The sequence below is a fragment of the Pleurodeles waltl genome, chromosome 1_1 (assembly GCF_031143425.1).
Source record: "Pleurodeles waltl isolate 20211129_DDA chromosome 1_1, aPleWal1.hap1.20221129, whole genome shotgun sequence".
In the NCBI taxonomy this organism is placed as follows: Eukaryota; Metazoa; Chordata; class Amphibia; order Caudata; family Salamandridae; genus Pleurodeles; species Pleurodeles waltl.
This window is the reverse complement of record NC_090436.1, coordinates 421,317,084-421,336,151: the sequence shown is the minus strand read 5'-3', so window position 1 is coordinate 421,336,151 and position 19,068 is coordinate 421,317,084. Positions and strand designations below refer to the sequence as shown.

The window sequence follows — 19,068 nt, the reverse complement described above, 5'->3', positions numbered from 1 at the left end:
ATAGATGTTATGTTCCATTCTCCATTTTTCAGCTCTGAACACAGAGGTTAAAGAAGGAGGCTGTTCCGACTCGGATCTCAGTGTCTGTCAAATTCAAACTGAAGTGGAGGAATCTTACTCAGAGGATAAGGTAACCACTTTTAGTGAACAATATATTAAATCAAAATCCTGCAGGTTCTTTCAGAGTGTGCTAACATGTGAGTCAATAAATACTGGTTTTTGATGATTAACAATACCCATTATTACAAATGAAGAATGAGCAGAACCATTAGAGGATTTAATATCGCCAATTCTATTTCTGCTCGTGTAACTCATCGAATCAGTTCATTTTTTAAAGTACTTTTCAGAGGATATCAGTTTAAATAAGCGGTTTTCAATGAAAACCGTTTTATTGACAAAGTCAAATGTTGCTACTACTTGCATTAAAATGGACATTTAATTTATAACATGTAAATTCATTTTTAAAAACACACAATATTTTTTTTAAATTACGTTGATGGTGATTGCTTTCGTGCTTCTTGACCCTTTGAGTCTGGACAGAGATACATATAGTAAGTTGTGTGTTACTGTTAGTTTGATGAATGAGATGCTTGTACATAGCAGTGCCTTCATGACTGGGACTGAAACGGCAATGGTTTTGTAGTTTTTTGGAGATGCATCATTAGATCTGGTTTATAGGTATTTTGTGTGAAGTCCTTAAAAACTCCTCTTCAGTGACTACCGCACATAAAAGCCTGCACCCTACCATTATTCAACATGCACACCAACTTCTTTATCATGTTTCTAAAATGCAAGGTCCCCCACTATGGCCTAACCTATTTACAAATAGGTCAGTTACCAAAATTTTGAATAGAATGGTTCACAATCCAAACTATGTAAATAACATTCATGAAGTAGGTTGCAAGTTGCGGCTTGCTTGGATTGGTAGCTATCACAGAGATTGTGGCCTCAAGGGTCAGTATGATGCCATGTCTGTGATTGTCTTTAAATAAGAAAACGCCAGAAAGTTCATGTTGGCATGCTTTGAGATGCTCGGCTTTTCATTGAGATGGAAATCAATGGCTAGGATTTAACTTTGTTTTGGTAGAAATCAGTAGAACTAGACATGGCATTGTTTTGTTAAGACTACAATTAAAGGTGTGTAGGAGGAGACTGGGACTGTCATTGTTGAAAGAATCAATTTGTTTCTTTAGAAGAGTTGGTGTGCTCTTTTATGGTTCAGTGTTAGTGAGTGTTCTCCAGAGATGTATAATATTGAAAGGTTTAGAATGGGTGCTGAAAAGGGATGTGCATTGTATTACAGTAGGTGAACAAAGGGCTTATTCCAGACAGAAGCCGTTAGAATAACTGATAACATTGGTGAATGCTGGAAATTTGAGTGTGTCTGCCCAGATTGTAAACTCTCCAGCAAATGATTTAGAAAGTGAAATGATTAATAGGCTGGAATAGGCTGTGCACTAGAAATGGGAGTGAAAAGATGTGGTTTGTATTTTTAGTGGAGTGGAAACTAAACTGTTTTTTTGATAATGGGTAGTTTTGAATATGGAGTACAAGTCAAAGTCAAAGCTGATATTACTGCTATTGTAATAAAGAAGAAGAATGTAATTACTAAAATTGCTAATTGTTATTTTGTGTAAGAAGTTTAGAAAAGTTCATTAAAATGTAAAAATATTTACAAGTTTGAAAAAGCAAAAACCTAACGTCATAATAAAAATAATATTTATTTAAGATTCACTTTTCTGGGAAGGAAACGCCTTGTGTTACCAGACTGTAAATAGATAGCAGATTTTGATTTCTACAGTTTCCCCATGAATTTGCACCGTATAGCTAGTGAATGTGAGTTTGATCATTTCACATAACTCTATCTTCGGCTCGATGTGAACCATAAAGTGATTCCACTTACTTAGGAAAAACCTTTCCAGAATACTTTTTAGATAAAGTGCTGTAATGCTTTCCACCTGCCTTTTGTGCATTGGCTGGTAGTATTGGCAGTTCCCTTGTATCTACGATGGTGGAATTTAGGTAAATGGTAAATGGTAGCTGCATGAGTGTTGGAGCCCACATACAATGTTGGTGGCAGGAGCAAGGTGGTGCCAAGCAAAATACCCTAGATGTTTTCATCTCATTCATATCTAGGGTCAGAGGAACATTGAAATCAGAGTTACCCCAAAGCAGAGGCAGTTCAGGCAGATATAAAACAAAGTGTAAATTCCTTTTGTCTGCTGTATGCTTGGGAGTATTGAGTATTTATAAGTAATATTTTCTTTTTATATATATACATACTGTTGGAAATGGCCCTTTTGCAGGGTCACCCCCAAACTTTTTGCCTTCCTTCTTCTCTTTTTCTGACCTAATTTTTGCTGGCTTTAGGACTCTGCACACTTTACCACTGCTAATCAGTGCTAAAGTGCATATTGTATTGTATTTTAATAGTATTTATATAGCGCTTACTACCCCTGACGAGGCGTTGAAGCGCTTTTCGGTGAGTAGCACGCTACTCTGGAACCCAACAAGAATTAGTGATGGATTAGTATCGGGAAATAATGAGTACAGTTTTAGTATTATTATGAATTAATTTGAGCTGTGGATATGAGAGTTTGTTAGTTAGATTGACTGGAGTAATGGAGGGGTGGAGGAGGAAAGAAATCCAGAAGTGTTACTTGGGAGTATATCCTTCATTTACTCAACCCAAAGGCTTGGGATGAGTAAAGGGGGATGGAGGAGGGAAGAGTCTGTGGAAGGGTTAGGGAGAGCATAGTAGCAGGGTGAGATAAATGAGGGAGAATTTAGTAGGGTTGTGTGGGAGGTCATGGTAGTAGAGTGAGGTTTGGTGAGTTAGATGTGGAAGCGGAGGGAAGAGCTTAGGCAGAGTTATTTAGCAGATGAAAGTAGTTAGAAAGGATTTGGGATGAGTCAGAGTGGGAATGGAGGGTAGTTTGATAGAGACATGACATATGATGATGGGTAGATAAGTGTGATAAGATGAGAGCAGAAATTCATAGATATCTAGTATAACAACCCATCCAGGAACCATGCAATGACCCATGAACATGCCAAGCACAGAAACAACATATACACATACATACATATATATATATAAATATATATATATACATACACACATACACACACACATACAAACACACATGAATACACACACATATGCACATAAATACATAATTAGAACCATGGGTAAATATACTTAGTCAAACAGGTTTAAACAGTGTGTGTGTATTTTATTGTTATGGCATAGTAGCGATACATATTTTCTAACGAACTATACATAACTAGAAATATACACATAATCATAAACAAATATTTATCAACATAGGCATATGCAGTCCATAGTTGTTTGAATATGGTGGTTATGAAGGAAAGAGCCAACTCGTGAGTAGTTTTCTGAAGACAAGAAAGTTATCTGTGGCTCCTATAGTTGGGGGTAATGAATTCCATAGTTTGGCTGCTTGAACGGAGAAGGATGTACCACCTATAGTCTTTTTCTTGTATGGTGGTGTTCTAAGGTGGGGTATATATCAAAATGAGATATAGTGTGCATAGAGCCCAGGGGTTCCCCAAGAGGCTTGACAGCGGCAATAATAGACAATACCAATGCTCTACCCGTGGTAGTGTGGTCGAGCAGTTGGACCACCAGAGGGCAGTGTCAAGCATCTGCTGCACACACACACAAGCAACAAGTGAAAACACACACTCAATGACAACTCCAGACCAATAGATTTCCATACAGAAAAACATTCTTCTGTCAATTCACTTCTAGAACCACAAGATTCATTTAGCAGGTAAGTACATTAAATGAAAGGTACTTTGCATAGTAATACTTAAAACATTGAATTGAATCAACAATGTACACAGTTTTCTTCAAAATGGCAAAAAGCTGTTTCAAAAGTGGACACTGCTATTTTCAACAGTTTCTGGGGGAGGCAAGTAAAGTACAGTTCTTGAGGTAAGCAACAAACCCACAGGCTCAATCTCCGGGGCATAGGCAGCCCACCGTTGGGGGGTTCAAGATAACCCCGAACACCAAGCACCAGCAACACAGAGCCGGTCAGGCGCAGAGGTCAATGGGCCCTTATGGAGACAGGGGGTACTCCCGTTCCAGTCTGCCTGCAGGCAAGTACCCGCGTCGGAGGGCAGACCAGGGGCTTTGAAGTAGCACTGGAAGGGTCCCAAGTAGGCACAAAAACCACACCCTCAGCGGGCGGCCAGGTGCAGTGTGCAAACAGGGCGTCAAGTTCCCAACAGAACTCTGTGGAGGGACCTGGGGGTCACCTAGGCACTGCAGGCAGGGTACAGAGAGGCCTCCCGGGCAAGCCACCAACTGGGCAAGGGTGACGGCCGCCTGCAGGTCGTTGCTGCACCAGTGGTCTGTTTCTCTCGGGCCCAGGGGCTGCTGGTGCAGTGTTTCTCCAGGCAACGGATATCATAGTCCCGGACAGTCGCGGTCAGGAGGGTCCTCCGGATTCCCTCTGCAGGCGCTGTCGTGGGGTGCAGAAAGATCAGCCCAAGGTGGACACGTAGTTGGAATTGCCTGGGGATCCTCTCCGGCTAGTTGGTTTCACTGGACACGGGGCAGGGACGTAGGTTGCAGAGTAGTTGGACTCACGCTTCTGGAGTGAGGTGAGAGTTCCTTTAAAGATGGTTTCTTTATCTTCTTGTTGGACAGGCCTGCTGTCCATGGGAGTTTCCTGGTTCTTGGTGATGCAGGCAGTCCCCTGGAGGCTTTTCAGGGGCTGCTGGTACTGCAGAACACTTTGCTGCTTCTTTTGCAGCTTTTTGAAGCACGAGACGGCCTAGTAGGGCTGGGGTGGAGTCAGCCGGCGTCTCCTCTTCTCTGTGGGGTTTTCAGCTCAGCAGTCCTTTCTTGAGGTCATCAGGAATCTGAAGAGCCGGGGCCCAGGGTCGCCCCTAAACACTAAACCTAGGGGTGTGTTTAGGGTCAGGGGGGAATAGCCAATAGCTACTGTCCCTGAGGGTGGATACACCCTCCTTGTGCCCACTCCCTCCGGGGAGGGCGGCACATCCCCATCTCTATTGGTCCTAATCCTCCCAAGCAAGATAGAGGATATCTCAAGGAGGGGGGACACTTCAGCTCTGGGCCCTTAGGGGTGGTCCTGGCTGAGGGGGTGGTTCCTCCTAGTTTTTCTCATTATTCCTAGGACTTGCCACCAAAAGTGGGGGCTCGTCCGGGGGGTGGGCATCTCCACTAGTTGGAGTGCCCTTGGACACTGTAACACCAGGCTTGAGCCTTTAAGACTCACCGCCAGGTGTTACAGTTCCTGCAGGGGGAGGTGTGAAGCACCTCCACCCATGACAGCCTTGTTTCTGACCACAGAGTGCACAAAGGCACTGACTCCATGTGGTCAGAAACTCTTCTGGAAGTGGCAGGCTGGCATGACCAGTCAGCCTTACCCTAGCAGTTGGGCTAACATACAGGGGGCACCTTCTAAGATGCCCTCTGTGTATTTTTCAATAACTCCCACACTGGCATCAGTGTGGGTGTATTGTGCTGAGAAGTTTGATACCAAACTTCCCAGTATTCAGTGTAGCCATTATGGAACTGTGGAGTTCGTAATTGACAGAGTCTCAGACCATATACTCAATATGGCTACCCTGCCCTACAATGTCTATGCTATGCTCTCTCCTTAAAACATGGTGACATTGGTTCATACCCAATTGACTTATTTAATTTACTTGTAAGTCCCTAGTCAAGTGCACTACATGTGCCCAGGGTCTGTAAATTAAATGCTACTAGTGGGCTGCAGCACCGGTTGTTCCACCCACAAAAGTAGCCCCCCAACCATGTCTCAGGTCTGCCTCTGCGGTGCCGATGTGCGTGCAGTTTCACTACCACTTCGACTTGGCATTTAAAAGTACTTGCCAAGCCTTAAACTCCCCTTTTTCTACATATAAGTCACCCCTAAGGTAGGCCCTAGGTAGCCCATAGGGCAGGGTGCTATGTAGGTAGAAGGCAGGACATGGACATGTGTGTTCTATATGTCTTGGTAGTGTAAAACTCCTAAATTCGTTTTTATACACTGCTGTGAAGCCTGCTCCTTTCATAGGATAGCAGTGGGGCTACTCTCATCTACTGTTTGAGTGGTAGATCCTGATCTGAAAGGATTAGCCAGGTCATATTTAGTATGGCCAGAATGGTGATACAAAATCCTGCTTAATGGTGAAGTTGTATTTTATATTACTATTTTAGAAATGCTACTTATAGAAAGTGAGCATTTCTCTACACTTAAATCATTCTGTGCCTTCCAATCCTCGTCTGGCTAGGTTTGGTTGACAGCTCCCTTGTGCATTCACTCAGACACACCCCAAAAACAGAATACGCAGCCTCACTTGCATACATCTGCATTTTGAATGGGTCTTCCTGGGCTGGGAGGGTGGAGGGCCTGACACTTACATGTCAAAGGACTCACACAACGGACTGCCACACCCTCTACTGGGACCCTGGCAGACAGGATGGAGCTGAAAGGGGACCTTGTGCACTTTTAAGCCACTCTTTGAAGTCTCCCCCACTTCAAAGGCAAATTTGGGTATTTAAGCAGGGTCTCTAACCCTACCAACTTAGACACTTCTGAGGTAGACACTCTACCTGACAAGACACGTCCTGGAGAAGAAACTGGAACCAGAACCTGCATCCTGCCAAGAAGAACTGCCTGGCTGCCCAAAGGACTCACCTGTCTGCCTTCTGTGAAGGACTGCTGCCTTGCTGTGCCCACCTGCCTTGCTGCTCTCTGGCTGTGGTGAAGAAGTGCTCTCCAAGGGCTTGGATAGAGCTTGCCTCCTGTTCCCTGAAGTCTCAGGACCAAAAAGACTTCATCTCTACAAGAAGGACTCCTTGTGCGGCAAAATTTGACTCACAGCCTGCCAGAAACGACACACAGCCTGCCCTGCTGTGAAAGTCTCACCGCACGCAGAACCGGAAAGACGCAGCCCGACTTCGCCTCGAGAAGATTGATGCAGCGCCAGCTTAACAACCGGAAATTTGACGCACGGCTCACTGGATCGACGCACAGCTGAGCCGGAACAAAGCAGTCCGACTTCCAGAGAGGAATCGACACAGCGCCTGCCATGTGGCAGAAAATTTGACGCAACGCCCACCGAATCGATGCAGCTCCTGTGACTTCTTCCTGCCAGCTCAGGAAATCCACGCATCGTCCCCAGGGCATCTGAAAACCCAGCAACTAGAAGAGGATCCACAACCGAGCACCGAAAAATCAATGCACACCCATTCCTGCGTGAAAACGAAATGACGCATCGTCGTGTGCGGCCTGAGAAATCGATGCACACCCCTTTGTTTCCACGCATCTCCTCCTCTGCGGTTCTTTGTGGAGATTTTTCACGCGAACCAGGTACTTTGTGCTTGAAAGAGACTTTGGGGGTCATTCTGACCCTGGCGGTCCAAGACCGCCAGGGCCACGAATGACGGAAGCACCGCCAACAGGCTGGCGGTGCTTCCCATTCCATTCCGACCTCGGCGGTAAAGCCACGGTCGGATTGCCGGGGCCGGCGGTCATCCGCCGTTTTTGCCCCGGCTTGGGGAATCCGCCAGGGCAGTGCTGCAAGCAGCGCTGCCCTGGGGATTCTGACCCCCGTACCGCCAGCCTGTTTCTGGCGGTTTTCACCGCCAGGAAGAGGCTGGCGGTAAGGGGTGTCCTGGGGCCCCTGGGCAGTGCAGGGGCCCCCTAACAGGGCCCCATGAAGCTTTTCACTGTCTGCCTAGCAGACAGTGAAAAGCGCGACGGGTGCAACTGCACCCGTCGCCCCGCCGCAACACCGCCGGCTCCATTCGGAGCCGGCTCCTGTGTTGCGGCCCCCATTCCCGCTGGGCCGGCGGGAATGTCGGAATGGGGGCAGCGCTATTTTGGCTGCATGGCGGCCAAATGGCGGTTCCCGCCTGGCGGCGGTAGACTTGGAATGACCCCCTTTGTTTTTAAAAAGACTTAAGACACTTTATATCACTTTTCAGTGATATCTCAACATATACGTATTGTATTTTTGACCTGCATTTATCCAGATAAATATTATATATTTTTCTAAACACTGGGCCTGATTACAACTTTGGAGGAGGTGTTAATCCGTCCCAAAAGTGACGGTAAAGTGACGGATATACCACCAGCCGTATTACGAGTTCCATAGGATATAATGGACTCGTAATACGGCTGGTGGTATATCCGTCACTTTACCGTCACTTTTGGGACGGATTAACACCTCCTCCAAAGTTGTAATCAGGCCCACTGTGTGGTGTTGTTATTGTATGATTTATTGCACAAATACTTTACACATTGCTGTCTAAGTTAAGCCTGACTGCTCAGTGCCAAGCTACCAGAGGGTGGGCACAGGATAATTTGGATTGTGTGTGACTTACCCTGACTAGAGTGAGGGTCCTTGCTTGGACAGGGGGTAACCTGACTGCCAACCAAATACCCCATTTCTAACACATACACATAAATAAATGGAGTTCCTGGTTTAACGAAAAGTTGACATAATCAATGAATAGATTAGTTAAAGAATTGCATTTCTATATTTACTTTAGATGAAGTGTGGAAACGGCTCAGGAATCACACAAGCAGAGGTAAGTTATGGCAGATGTGCATCTAATGAGTAGTTGACAAACTCTTTTCTTGGGAGGAAGGGATGTGAAGTGCTGTTTACAAACCACATTTCAACCTAATTATCAATTCTCTGCCATTACATTTCAGATTGTTCAAGCCATACAGAACCTGACCCGACTCTTATATAGTATACAGGTAAATTAGCTTATATTAATACATGTATATTTCTTTTTCTGTGTCATGCAAAAAGCAGAGTGAACTAATTTCTAGGCACTTTCAAGTTTACAGAAGCACAGCAAATAGGTGATGCCATGGTAAAAACTAAAGTAAATGTGAGACAAATGCAATAAGGCAATGGTCAAAGTGATCTTGTTGGTTGTGATGGTGATGGAATGTAAAACCATAACTTTTCCTACCAGTGATACTAAAGGGCTTGAACTGACATTCTATAATCCTAGTATAACAGGACTAATATGAAATAAACTTTAAATTTCATAATGGAAGGAAAGAATGTGGGATACATTGAGGATTGTGGGTTTGTAAGGTACAATGTCAGTCTGTTTGGGACAGCAGTCATCACTGCTGTTTATAGAGCTCAACGGTTGTTCCAGACATTCACCAACATAATACTTAAAAAATAATTGGTTCATGACTATTAAGCAGTTAACCTGTAAGAAAATTCAGATTTTTTGTTTTCAGTTCATTTGGAGGTTAGGATTCCTGCCAATACCATTGCGGGTCTCTTGAGCCCCAAGACAATTTCAGGTTTTCAGCCCTGAGGAGGGGGTGGGGGTGCAACCTCTTTGTCTGCTGTGTTCCTTAAGAGTCTTTTAATATCTAATGTTTCTTCATATCCTGCACAAAAGAGAAGGCCCCACAGTGCTTTACAACTTTGGAAGGTGTTACTGTGGATTGGTGTGTTTACAAGCTACCTAGTTCACAGTGTAACTTGATTGCTAGCATCATAGTAAACATATCTCCATCTAGTACAGAAGATAGTATCTCTTTATTATGGACCAGTTGAACAAATTGAATTAGTGGTTAGCAGACTTGTAAGACAGAAAAAGGCACATAAAGCTCCACATTTTGTAACAATCTAATGGTTGGTCCAGCAGTCTCCCAACTTTGTCTATAGTAAACAGGCTACTTTTTTCTTTAGAATGCAGCAGTCTGTTTACAATTAACATATTAATAAATATGTTGGGTTATGTGGAGTGATGTATGACTCACATGGCCTACCATTTTCATCAGGATAGTAAATCAGAAAGTAAAAAGATAAACTTTCCTGGAGGGACCTATCCTCTCACACAGTTCACAAAAAAAACCAATTAAAAAACAGTACACTGCCCTCGCATACGCTGTCATCTCTTAAAGGACATTAAAAGCAAAATCATCCTGTCCTGCAAGGATTTTACTGCCCCATAACAGGATATTTAAAGGAGGCAAAGTAGTTATGAATGTCACCTGCCAGTAATGTTAGCATGTACCTCAAATAAGCAATATTGTGGTTGCTTAAGTCTAATCCATTTACTCTCCCATGTGGGGTTCCCCAGGATTCTTCTTTATCCCCCATGCTCTTTAATCTCTATCTCACCCCGCTAATGAAACGTATTCAATCATATGGCTTTTCTGTTATTTCTTACGCTGACGATACTCAAAGAGATGTATTTATTCCTTCTGATGTCGATGCTGTTGCAAAATCTTTAATAATTGTCTAGGTCATATTTTAACTTGGTTGCAAGAAAACTGCTTGAAGTTAAACTCCAATAAAATGGAGGTCATACGCTTTAGAAATGATCCTGCTTTTCGGAATAATGCATGGTGGCCAGCTAACCTTGGTCCACTACCCCTACCCCCCAGTTCGGAAAGCTAAAAATCTGGGGGTTTTATGTGATGAGTAGCTGGGTTTTTCAGAACAGATTATCCTCATAACGTCTTCCTGTTTCTATTTAATTAATATGTTAAAAAAGTGTTTTTTAATATGCCTCTTGAGATGCAAAAATCTGTTATTGTTGCTTGTATTTATTCTAGGGTTGATCGTTGCAATGCACTTTATTTGGGCATTAACAAATTATCTCAGTCTAAGCTTCAATCCCTACAACATGCAAATGTCCATCTGCTTCTGAAAGTACCTAACTTCAGTCCTCTAACCAAGAAGATCTATCACCTTCATTGGTTTTCAGAAAGAGTTAAGTTTAAGGCTCCTTGCATAACCCATAAAGCTCTGCATGATACTGTCCCTCTTTATTTTCAAAACGTATTTAAATGGTATGCTCCACATCGTGAACTAAGATCTTCCTCTACTAAATTGATGTCCATCCCTAATGTAAAAAAGACTAGATGGGCAGGCAGGATTTTTTCATTTCTGGCTTTCAAACTCTGGTATTCCCTACCCCTATCCATTAGATCCCAAACTTATCTTATTCCTTTTAGGAAATCGTTAAAGACGTGGCTTTTCAGTTCTATATGGAATTAGGCTGGCATCTCTTTTGTAACCTGGGAGATGCTAGCGCCAAGACAGTTCGGTATTTGTTCGCTTTAGAAAACTGCTACTTACTTAAGATTTGTGTGAAACTGTATAGGAAACTCCCATTAGATATTCATAGGCACAGGTCCTACAGAGCATTAAGGACAGCTCATATAACGAGGGTTTTCTGCTCTGTCCTATCAGATGATAGGACTTTTTTATGAGGATTCCTTTATGGGTTCCATATGAATATCCAATTCAAATCCTCACACCAACTTTTCTACTGTTCACCTAAGGTGTTCCCCATCTTACACCGGGAGTAACATACATAATTAAGAAACCATTCGCATATCACCATGCCACTGGCAGATACCAGTGTGAGATAGACTATTGATAGCCCTGTATTTCCCTGAGGAGTAATAGCTCTCTGGGAGAGAAGGCAAAACATTCAGAAGACAGTAAAGGAAAGCTCTCTTCACAAGATGTGGTCTATTGAAATATAATAGAACGTTGTCATCAATTGAGAAATGACTTCTTTAAAGTAAAAGCAAATTTCCACTCTGCAATTATTTGGATAACCCTCAGGTGAGTGGGTACTCTCAGTTTTGGAATTCCAGTGCACACTATAGGTCAGGAAAAAGTGCTTAAAGAGAGTGTGTTCAATGTTTAAGTGTGAAAAGACATGGATGGGCCTGATACAGTCCCGCCTAGAGATGGGTGGTGAACCCTCTACTGATATCTGGTTACTGGGGTGCAGGCGCATGTGCACGTAGATTCCCATCACAACATCTAATGCCACTTTTTTGGTTTGTTTCACAGTTTACTGTATGTACACACAGACATTCTGATCAGTGATACTGGGTAAAATTCCTGTTGGCGCAACTGACCTGGGTGTTCTGGATCACTGCAAATGCCCATTGCTACAGCACAGCTCAACCCTGCTATTGCCTTTTGAGAGTGTATGCCCAGTTGGCCCTTTGACTGTCTTTCCACCCCATGTTTCAATTTTTTATGTTGTCCTGGGCGACTTTATATAATGCTTTGTACAGTTGCTTCTCTGCTTCATCCCTAAACTTGTACTGAGGACAACACTCTGCTGCCCTCTGGTGCTGGGTGTGTGCTATGAAAGTGCCCAAAATATGACAGCGTGGCACAGATTGCAACAACGCCCGGTTTAATTTGTCTGATTATTCAGTAAAGATTTAGGAAATATTTTGATATAAAAAAACAAAAATATGTTACTTCTCAGTGGCAGGTGCCCAAGTTGTGATACTCTGTAAGTAATAATGAAGAGGAGATAAATGAACAATAACATTTTTGTTTACAGGCTGCTGTGACCATTCAGGACAGCCATATTGAACTTCACAAGGTGCTGCTGCATGAAGGCGAGAGGACGGCCCGAGGACACATTTCCAGGGGGAGCATGCTCCAAGAAAAGGAAAAGTACCGGAACTTGGAGAAACACAGAGAGGAAGCAGCCAACTTGAACAAACTTCAGCATCAGTTCCACCAAGAGCAGCAGCGCTGGTATCGCGAGTGTGAGCAGAGGCTGCGGGAGCAGGAGCAGAAAGAGACCTGGCTGCAGGAGAGAGAGAAGGAATGCCAAAGCCAGGAGGAGCTTCTCCAGAAGAAAAAAGAGGAGCTGGGCCTTCAATTTCAGGACTATCAGCAAAACCTTGAACGACTCAAGGAAGGTCAGAGACTGGTGGTGAAAGAGAAGGAAAAACTACACGTGCAACAAAAGCTCATGAGGCACTTAAAACACACGCGTCACAGTAGCCTACCTGTGATGGTCTTACCTTCTATGAGCGAGGTGAGTTGAACCTCCTTTGGTGAGCTGAATGTTTCACACGCGGTCTCTTCATTTTCTTGTAAAATACTTCTACAAGTAGCCCCAGTGACCGATGCTCCTTGACCCAGCTAAATGAAGGTGTAGAGATAAGTATAAGTCAATAGCACGCATGCCTTTTCCCCAAGAGCTTTACACCCCGTTAACCAGTGCTTGAAATGGAAAAAATAAAGTGCAGGTACTCTGTGCTAGAGTACCTGCTTGTTTCTGAGAAGTGCCGGTACTCCCCAATTAAAAGTATTAAGTTTTTCTTGAGATGTGCCGGTACTCTCCCGCTCAAAATAGAAAAGTGCCGGTACTCAGTACCGGACAGTACCGGCCCATTTAAAGCACTGCCGTTAACCTGATGTAATACCACGCAGGGTTTGACCACACATTTGCAGTTTTATTGACTGATAGCCTTACATGTTTTTTGTGTATTTTTTCTCTCTCTGCTACCCTTTTATATGTGCCCCTTACTACTTCTTATGCACACCCAACCCTAAACCTTAAAAAGTCCTTTCTACCCTGTACCTTATGTTCCCTGAACCCTAAAAACCCCTTACTACTCCCTACCCTTAACAATTCTTGAATCCTAAAAAAAAGCACTTACTACCACTCCGCGTACCTTTCCCTGAATCCTAATAACCACCTACTGTCCGTTACCTTTACCCAAAAAACTCATAAAACCCTTACGCATCCCTGAACCCTAAAACCCCTTTACAATCCTTACTAGCCTGTGCCGTTGCCAACCACTGAACCCTAAAAGACATTTAAAACTCTTACCACCCTGAACCCTTACCCACCCCATAACCCTTACAGAAAAGGGGTGCGTGGTGCTTACCTGCATGGCAAAGGCATGCGTAGTAACGTCCTGCACGGTAGAGCTACTGGCATTCAAAAGCACTTTCTTTTAGCAAAGACGTTTCTTTGACGTTTCAAAGACGTTTGGTATGTGCTGAATAGGAGTCGTGCTGATGTTATTTGAAAATCTACTGAAGAAACTTTAGCTATAGTGCTGCTCTTATTTTCCAAGCCTTCGTGGGCATTGAGGAAAGTATGTTGCTATGCTGCTTGAGAAAAAGAAAGCGAAACTGATAGAAATACTTTTTAACTTTTTTGTGCGACGTAAGTTCTTCACTTGTCATCCATGCAACAACGGCACAAACGTTTTCAGCACTCCGAGCAAAATTGCTTTTATGATGCTACCTACCCTATTTCCTAAAAGGAGTGAATAGCATTAAGGGATTTTGTTATAATTTGGCGCCCCCTAGTGGTCAGATGCTATGTCTGCAGACCCAATTTATCTTGCAATACACAGGGGGTCATTCTGACCCTGGCGGCCACCGACCACGGGAGCACCGCCAACAGGCTGGCGGTGCTCCCACGAGCATTCTGACCGCGGCGGTTCAGCCGCGGTCAGAAGCGGCAAGTCGGCGGGCTCCCGCCGACTTACCGCTGCTCGGGGGAATCCTTCATGGCGGCGGAGCGCGCTCCGCCGCCATGAGGATTCTGACAGCCCCTACCGCCATCCTGTTCATGGCGGGAAACCCGCCATGAACAGGATGGCGGTAGGGGGTGCCGCGGGGCCCCTGGGGGCCCCGCAAAGTATTTCAGTGTCTGCCTTGCAGACACTGAAATACGCGACGGGTGCAACTGCACCCGTCGCACCCCTGCAACTACGCCGGCTCAATTCTGAGCCGGCGTCCTCGTTGCAGGGGCATTTCCTCTGGGCCGGCGGGCGCTCTTTCGGAGACCGCCCGCCGGCCCAGAGGAAATGTTTAAATGGCCGCCGCGGTCTTTTGACCGCGGTGCGGTCATTTCACGGCGGTACCTTGGCGGACGGCCTCCGCCGTCCGCCAAGGTTAGAATCACCCCCACAGTCTAGATGCCAAGAGGAAAGTGGCGCTTACCCTCTTCCAACGTTATCTTCAAGTAGAATGTACAATTTGAGTGAATTATTTAAATAGACATCTGTTGATTTTTAAGAACAGATAAGATTGTGAGGGGACAGGTCAGTGTTATGCAAAGGATCATAACTTTAATATAATTTTGAAAATCTAGACAATGTTAGCCAAAAAAGAAATTTCCAGGTAGTGTGTATGACAGACCCCCCCGGAATATGACGATTATTTGATTTGGAAAAAGAAAGGAGAAATTGCAGCTTCCTAAACATCCTACAGATTTTACCAAAGTTTCTAAAAAAAAAGTCGCTTTTAAGGTCGAGCGCGCAAGCCCTCTGGCCCCTGCTGTAATCTCTCTGTGGGCTTTTAACCACACCCATGTCACACCCATCAGTTTCGTTGGTTCGTGGGCCAGCCTTTTAAAATGTGCTTGATTTCGTTTGTGAAAGGCATGAAAGGATGAGTGGGTATCTCATTGATGTAACACAGACCTGTCAAAACAAAGCAAGTCATCATCATTCACAAAGTGGAAATGGTCCAGGGCTAGCAGCTACCACCTTGTGAATAGTTGATGCTGGTGGTATAGTCAGCAGTCAGTAGTCCAAGGGACCTCTGGATGGTCCACCCCATGCCATTACTTAAAATGGAAGGTTTTGTCATACTGATACATTTGTTGTTCTTCGTGGTTCAGTGCTGTTTCGCCACTTTTCTTACTATGTGGATGCCCTTTTGTGAAGTTTGTTATCTGGACTGTGACTGCCCTCAGTATGTGTGATCATGAATGGGATTTAAGGAAACATTGACTTTGGGTGCTAGATAAAAAATACTGAGAATGAGTGTTCGGTCTGTAGATTACTCTATGTTCTCTCTTTTGTGTCCTACAGGTTGTGCCCCATTCAAGGAATAACAGTTTACGCAGTGAAGAATCACTCCATATTGCTGAAGCTTTAGGACACATGTCAGTGAACAGCCCGAGCAACTCAAACCCGCAACCTTTTTGTGCTGATGAAGATTTGGCAAGGACTAGTGCGCTTCCTTCCGACCACGCAGTGAACAACTCTCATTATTCCGGTGTCACCTGCGAGCAATGGCGCTCAAACAGCTTGCATCGCACAAGAACAGAATACACATCCCAGCTCAGCAAAGGGGATGGCATTTATGACAATGGTAATTATCAATTCGATTGGGTTCATTTTGGGAGGTAACAGGCAGAAAATTGTATGTTAGATCCATGACACGTGTTTAGTGAGTCAAAAATAACATCTACACAGCTATAAGGTCAACAGCATGTCTGCATTTTTAGTTTGAAGAGTAAGGGAATGGCATCAGGTTGCAAGAGTACGTGAGTCACTAGGGTGATCTAGGAAGCGGAAAGAAAGGAGATGGAGCGTAGTTCAACTGGGAGTCATCTTCTGAAGCATTTCCAATTAACATGTCTGAACACAGGGTAGAGAGACAAGAGAGTTTAAGTTTGTCAAATGAAGATTGCAAGAACACACATCTTGTTAGCATTTCAGATAGGTAGTTAAGGGGTGGCTTATTCATATATTTGAAAGAATTAGTAGTTTGCATGTGCCCTGTTGTTTTGCTGATAACTAGCTGATTTAATGATGATTGTATAATACAAGGGCATACATAGGACGATTATGAAGGGTTATTTTAGCAAAGTGTAATTTCTGATGGATACAACTACCTGTGGATTCCTCACCTCATGAATACTCCCATGGCGCCAGCATTCGACGGAAATCTTCTTACTAGTCTCTGCACGTCGACGAGGACGTCACTGTCGCCCACGCGACGCCGTCTGACGTCATACAGGCAATAAGAGGTCCTCGACGACGTGCGGACGTCAGTTCCCTTTTTTCCGTGCATTCGAAACGGTTATCTTCGAGGGAGCAACTGTTACTCTTGCGGTTACAGTGTATATCTTGCTGCGTACTCTTTCTCTGTGGAAATAATGTCGCAGAGAAAGTCTGGATTTAAGCCTTGTCGTGAGTGTGGAGGCAAGATGTCGGTGACGGATCCTCATTCCGATTGCCTTTGGTGTTTGAGCTCCGACCACGACGTCTCGACTTGTGATTCATGTCAGCACATGAATCCGAAGGCCCTTAAAGAACGTGAGGCGAAGCTGTTTATGGCCAAGTCAAAGGAGAAGCATCACAAGAAGTCTTCTCCAAGACATCGGCGTCATCGAGACTCCCGGCGCCGTAGAGAATCTCGGCGTCATTCAAGGGAGGCTCGTTCCAGGTCTCCGGATCGGCGCCGAAGGACATGGGAGGTCAGCCCCACGGTGACGCCGCATCCTTCGACGCCGTTGCCCTCTCCGGCGTCTCCAACTTCGCCTGGACAGGCGTCGGTGATTGAGGTATTGGAGCCTCAAGTGTTTTCTCCGGCGCAGACGCCGAGGCCGGCGTCGGGGTCGCCTCCGAGACAGGCACCCCAGTATCCGGCTTTTCCCACCCCTGGAGCCGATAGTTCCGCATTCTTGAATGCGATGTATGCCATCTTCCAACAGATGGCTCCAGGGGGTGCTCCGGCTGGGCCTTTGGCCTTTTCTTTGGGTGATCCTGCGCCTCTTCGGCCGGCACCCTTTATGCCCTTTCTCCCGTTTGGGAACGTGGGCTCGGCGCCAGTGTCGGCGCCGGTGGCCGCTCCGGTGGCTTCGGAGGGATTGGCCCCAGGGATTTCCATCCCGTCGACGTCGAGATTTCGGCCTGTGACTCCGGTGGGTCCATCCGTTTCAACTGCTCTTCAGTTGGCGCCGAAGTTACCTGTGGCGCCGGATGCGGCGTCGGTGGCTTCGGAAGATCGGCGCCGATCTCCGACTTCGGCGGAGGCATTGTCGACTCCGCGGATTGAGCAACGACTGCATTCAAGGAGGCGTGCTCTCCGGGTACTAGAAGAGCAGGAGTACCAACGAGTCCTAGAGGAAGGAGAGCTAGAGGACTCGGGTGATGGGCTGCGTGGACTGGAGTCGGCCAGTGGGCTGGACACTTCCCCTGAGTGGGACCTTTCATCCCCGGGGGAATATACTGAGGAAGCTGCTTCCTTTCATACAGTGGTACGGAAGGCAGCTAGTTTTTTGGACCTGCCTTTGCCGGTGGTGGAGGCGAAACAAAACCTTTTGACAGAGGTGTTGCATCCGGCCTCAGCCGCGGCGGAGCCTCTGTTACCTTTTAATGACGCTCTGCTGGATCCGGTTTTAGAGGTGTGGAAGAGGCCGGCATCTTCCCCAGCAGTTCACAGAGCCGTGGCCAGGAGGTATCGGACGGCTCCAACTGATCCTGGTTTCCTATCTAGGCACCCTACGCCGGAGAGCTTGGTAGTGCAGGCCTCCTGTTCGTCCAAGTCAGCGCCTGGTTCTTTTCCGACGGTGCCTGGGGACAGAGATTCAAAAAAGCTAGAGGCGCAGTCGAAGAAGATTTTTTCGTCCTGCAGTCTGGCGTTAAAAGCCACCAATGCAACCTGTATCCTGGGGAGGTATATTCATGCTCTGATGGATGACATCTCCTCTTCGTTTACAGAGCTTCCCCAGGGTCTTTTGGATCTTGTCTCTGATGCCCAGGCTGCTGCGACCCAAATTATCCAGACGGGACTGGATACCACCGACTCGGTAGCCAGAGCAATGGGCACAACTGTGGTGGAAAGGAGACAGGCCTGGCTCCGTAACTCGGGCTTTTCGGCAGATGTACAGTCCACATTGTTGGATCTCCCGTTTGATGGGGACAAACTGTTTGGGGCTAAGGCTGATTCGGCCTTGGAACGTTTTAAGGAGAGCAGGGCCACGGCTAAGTCGTTGGGACTCCAAGCTCCTTCTTCCACGGCCTCTTCCAGATTCTTCAGGAGGTTTCGTGGATTTGGGCGTGGTTCTTCCTCCTCTTCCTTTCGGGGAAGATATCAGCAACCTGCCTCTTCCCATCCCTATAGATCTTTTAGGGGGAGGGGTAGGGTCCGCACCAGGGGAGCCTCTCAGCAGCACTCTGCCTCTTCCTCATCCTCTGGCGGGGTGCAGCAGGGGAAGCAGCCTTAGGCTTCCACCATTTCCCACTCACTCCTCTCCTGTAGGGGGAAGATTACAGCATTTTCTCACCAAATGGGAGACTGTTACGTCGGACACTTGGGTTCTCAGTGTTGTGGGAAAAGGCTACACCCTTCCCTTTCGGGAGTTTCCGCCCCTCATCCCGCCCCGCCCTTCGTATTGTTCACAAGAACACCTCCTGTTGCTAGAACAGGAGGTAGAAGTCCTCCTTTTAAAGGGCGCGGTGGAGTTGGTCCCGGAGCAGGAAA

At 45.7% G+C, this 19,068-nt stretch overlaps 1 protein-coding gene across 6 annotated transcripts in view; it reads left to right on the top strand.

The window, feature by feature from the left end:
- The window catches only part of ARHGEF28 (Rho guanine nucleotide exchange factor 28), an 892,610-nt gene that overhangs the window by 852,149 nt on the left and 21,393 nt on the right, over positions 1-19,068 (top strand). For 5 of the 6 annotated variants that reach the window (XM_069223983.1, XM_069223974.1, XM_069223958.1 and 2 more), the window contains 5 exons: positions 33-130; positions 8,564-8,602; positions 8,730-8,777; positions 12,377-12,862; positions 15,666-15,948. In XM_069223983.1, coding sequence (XP_069080084.1) covers positions 33-130; positions 8,564-8,602; positions 8,730-8,777; positions 12,377-12,862; positions 15,666-15,948 — 954 coding nt within the window. The remainder of the gene's footprint in view (positions 1-32; positions 131-8,563; positions 8,603-8,729; positions 8,778-12,376; positions 12,863-15,665; positions 15,949-19,068) is intronic. The other variant, XM_069223966.1, reaches the window with a different exon arrangement.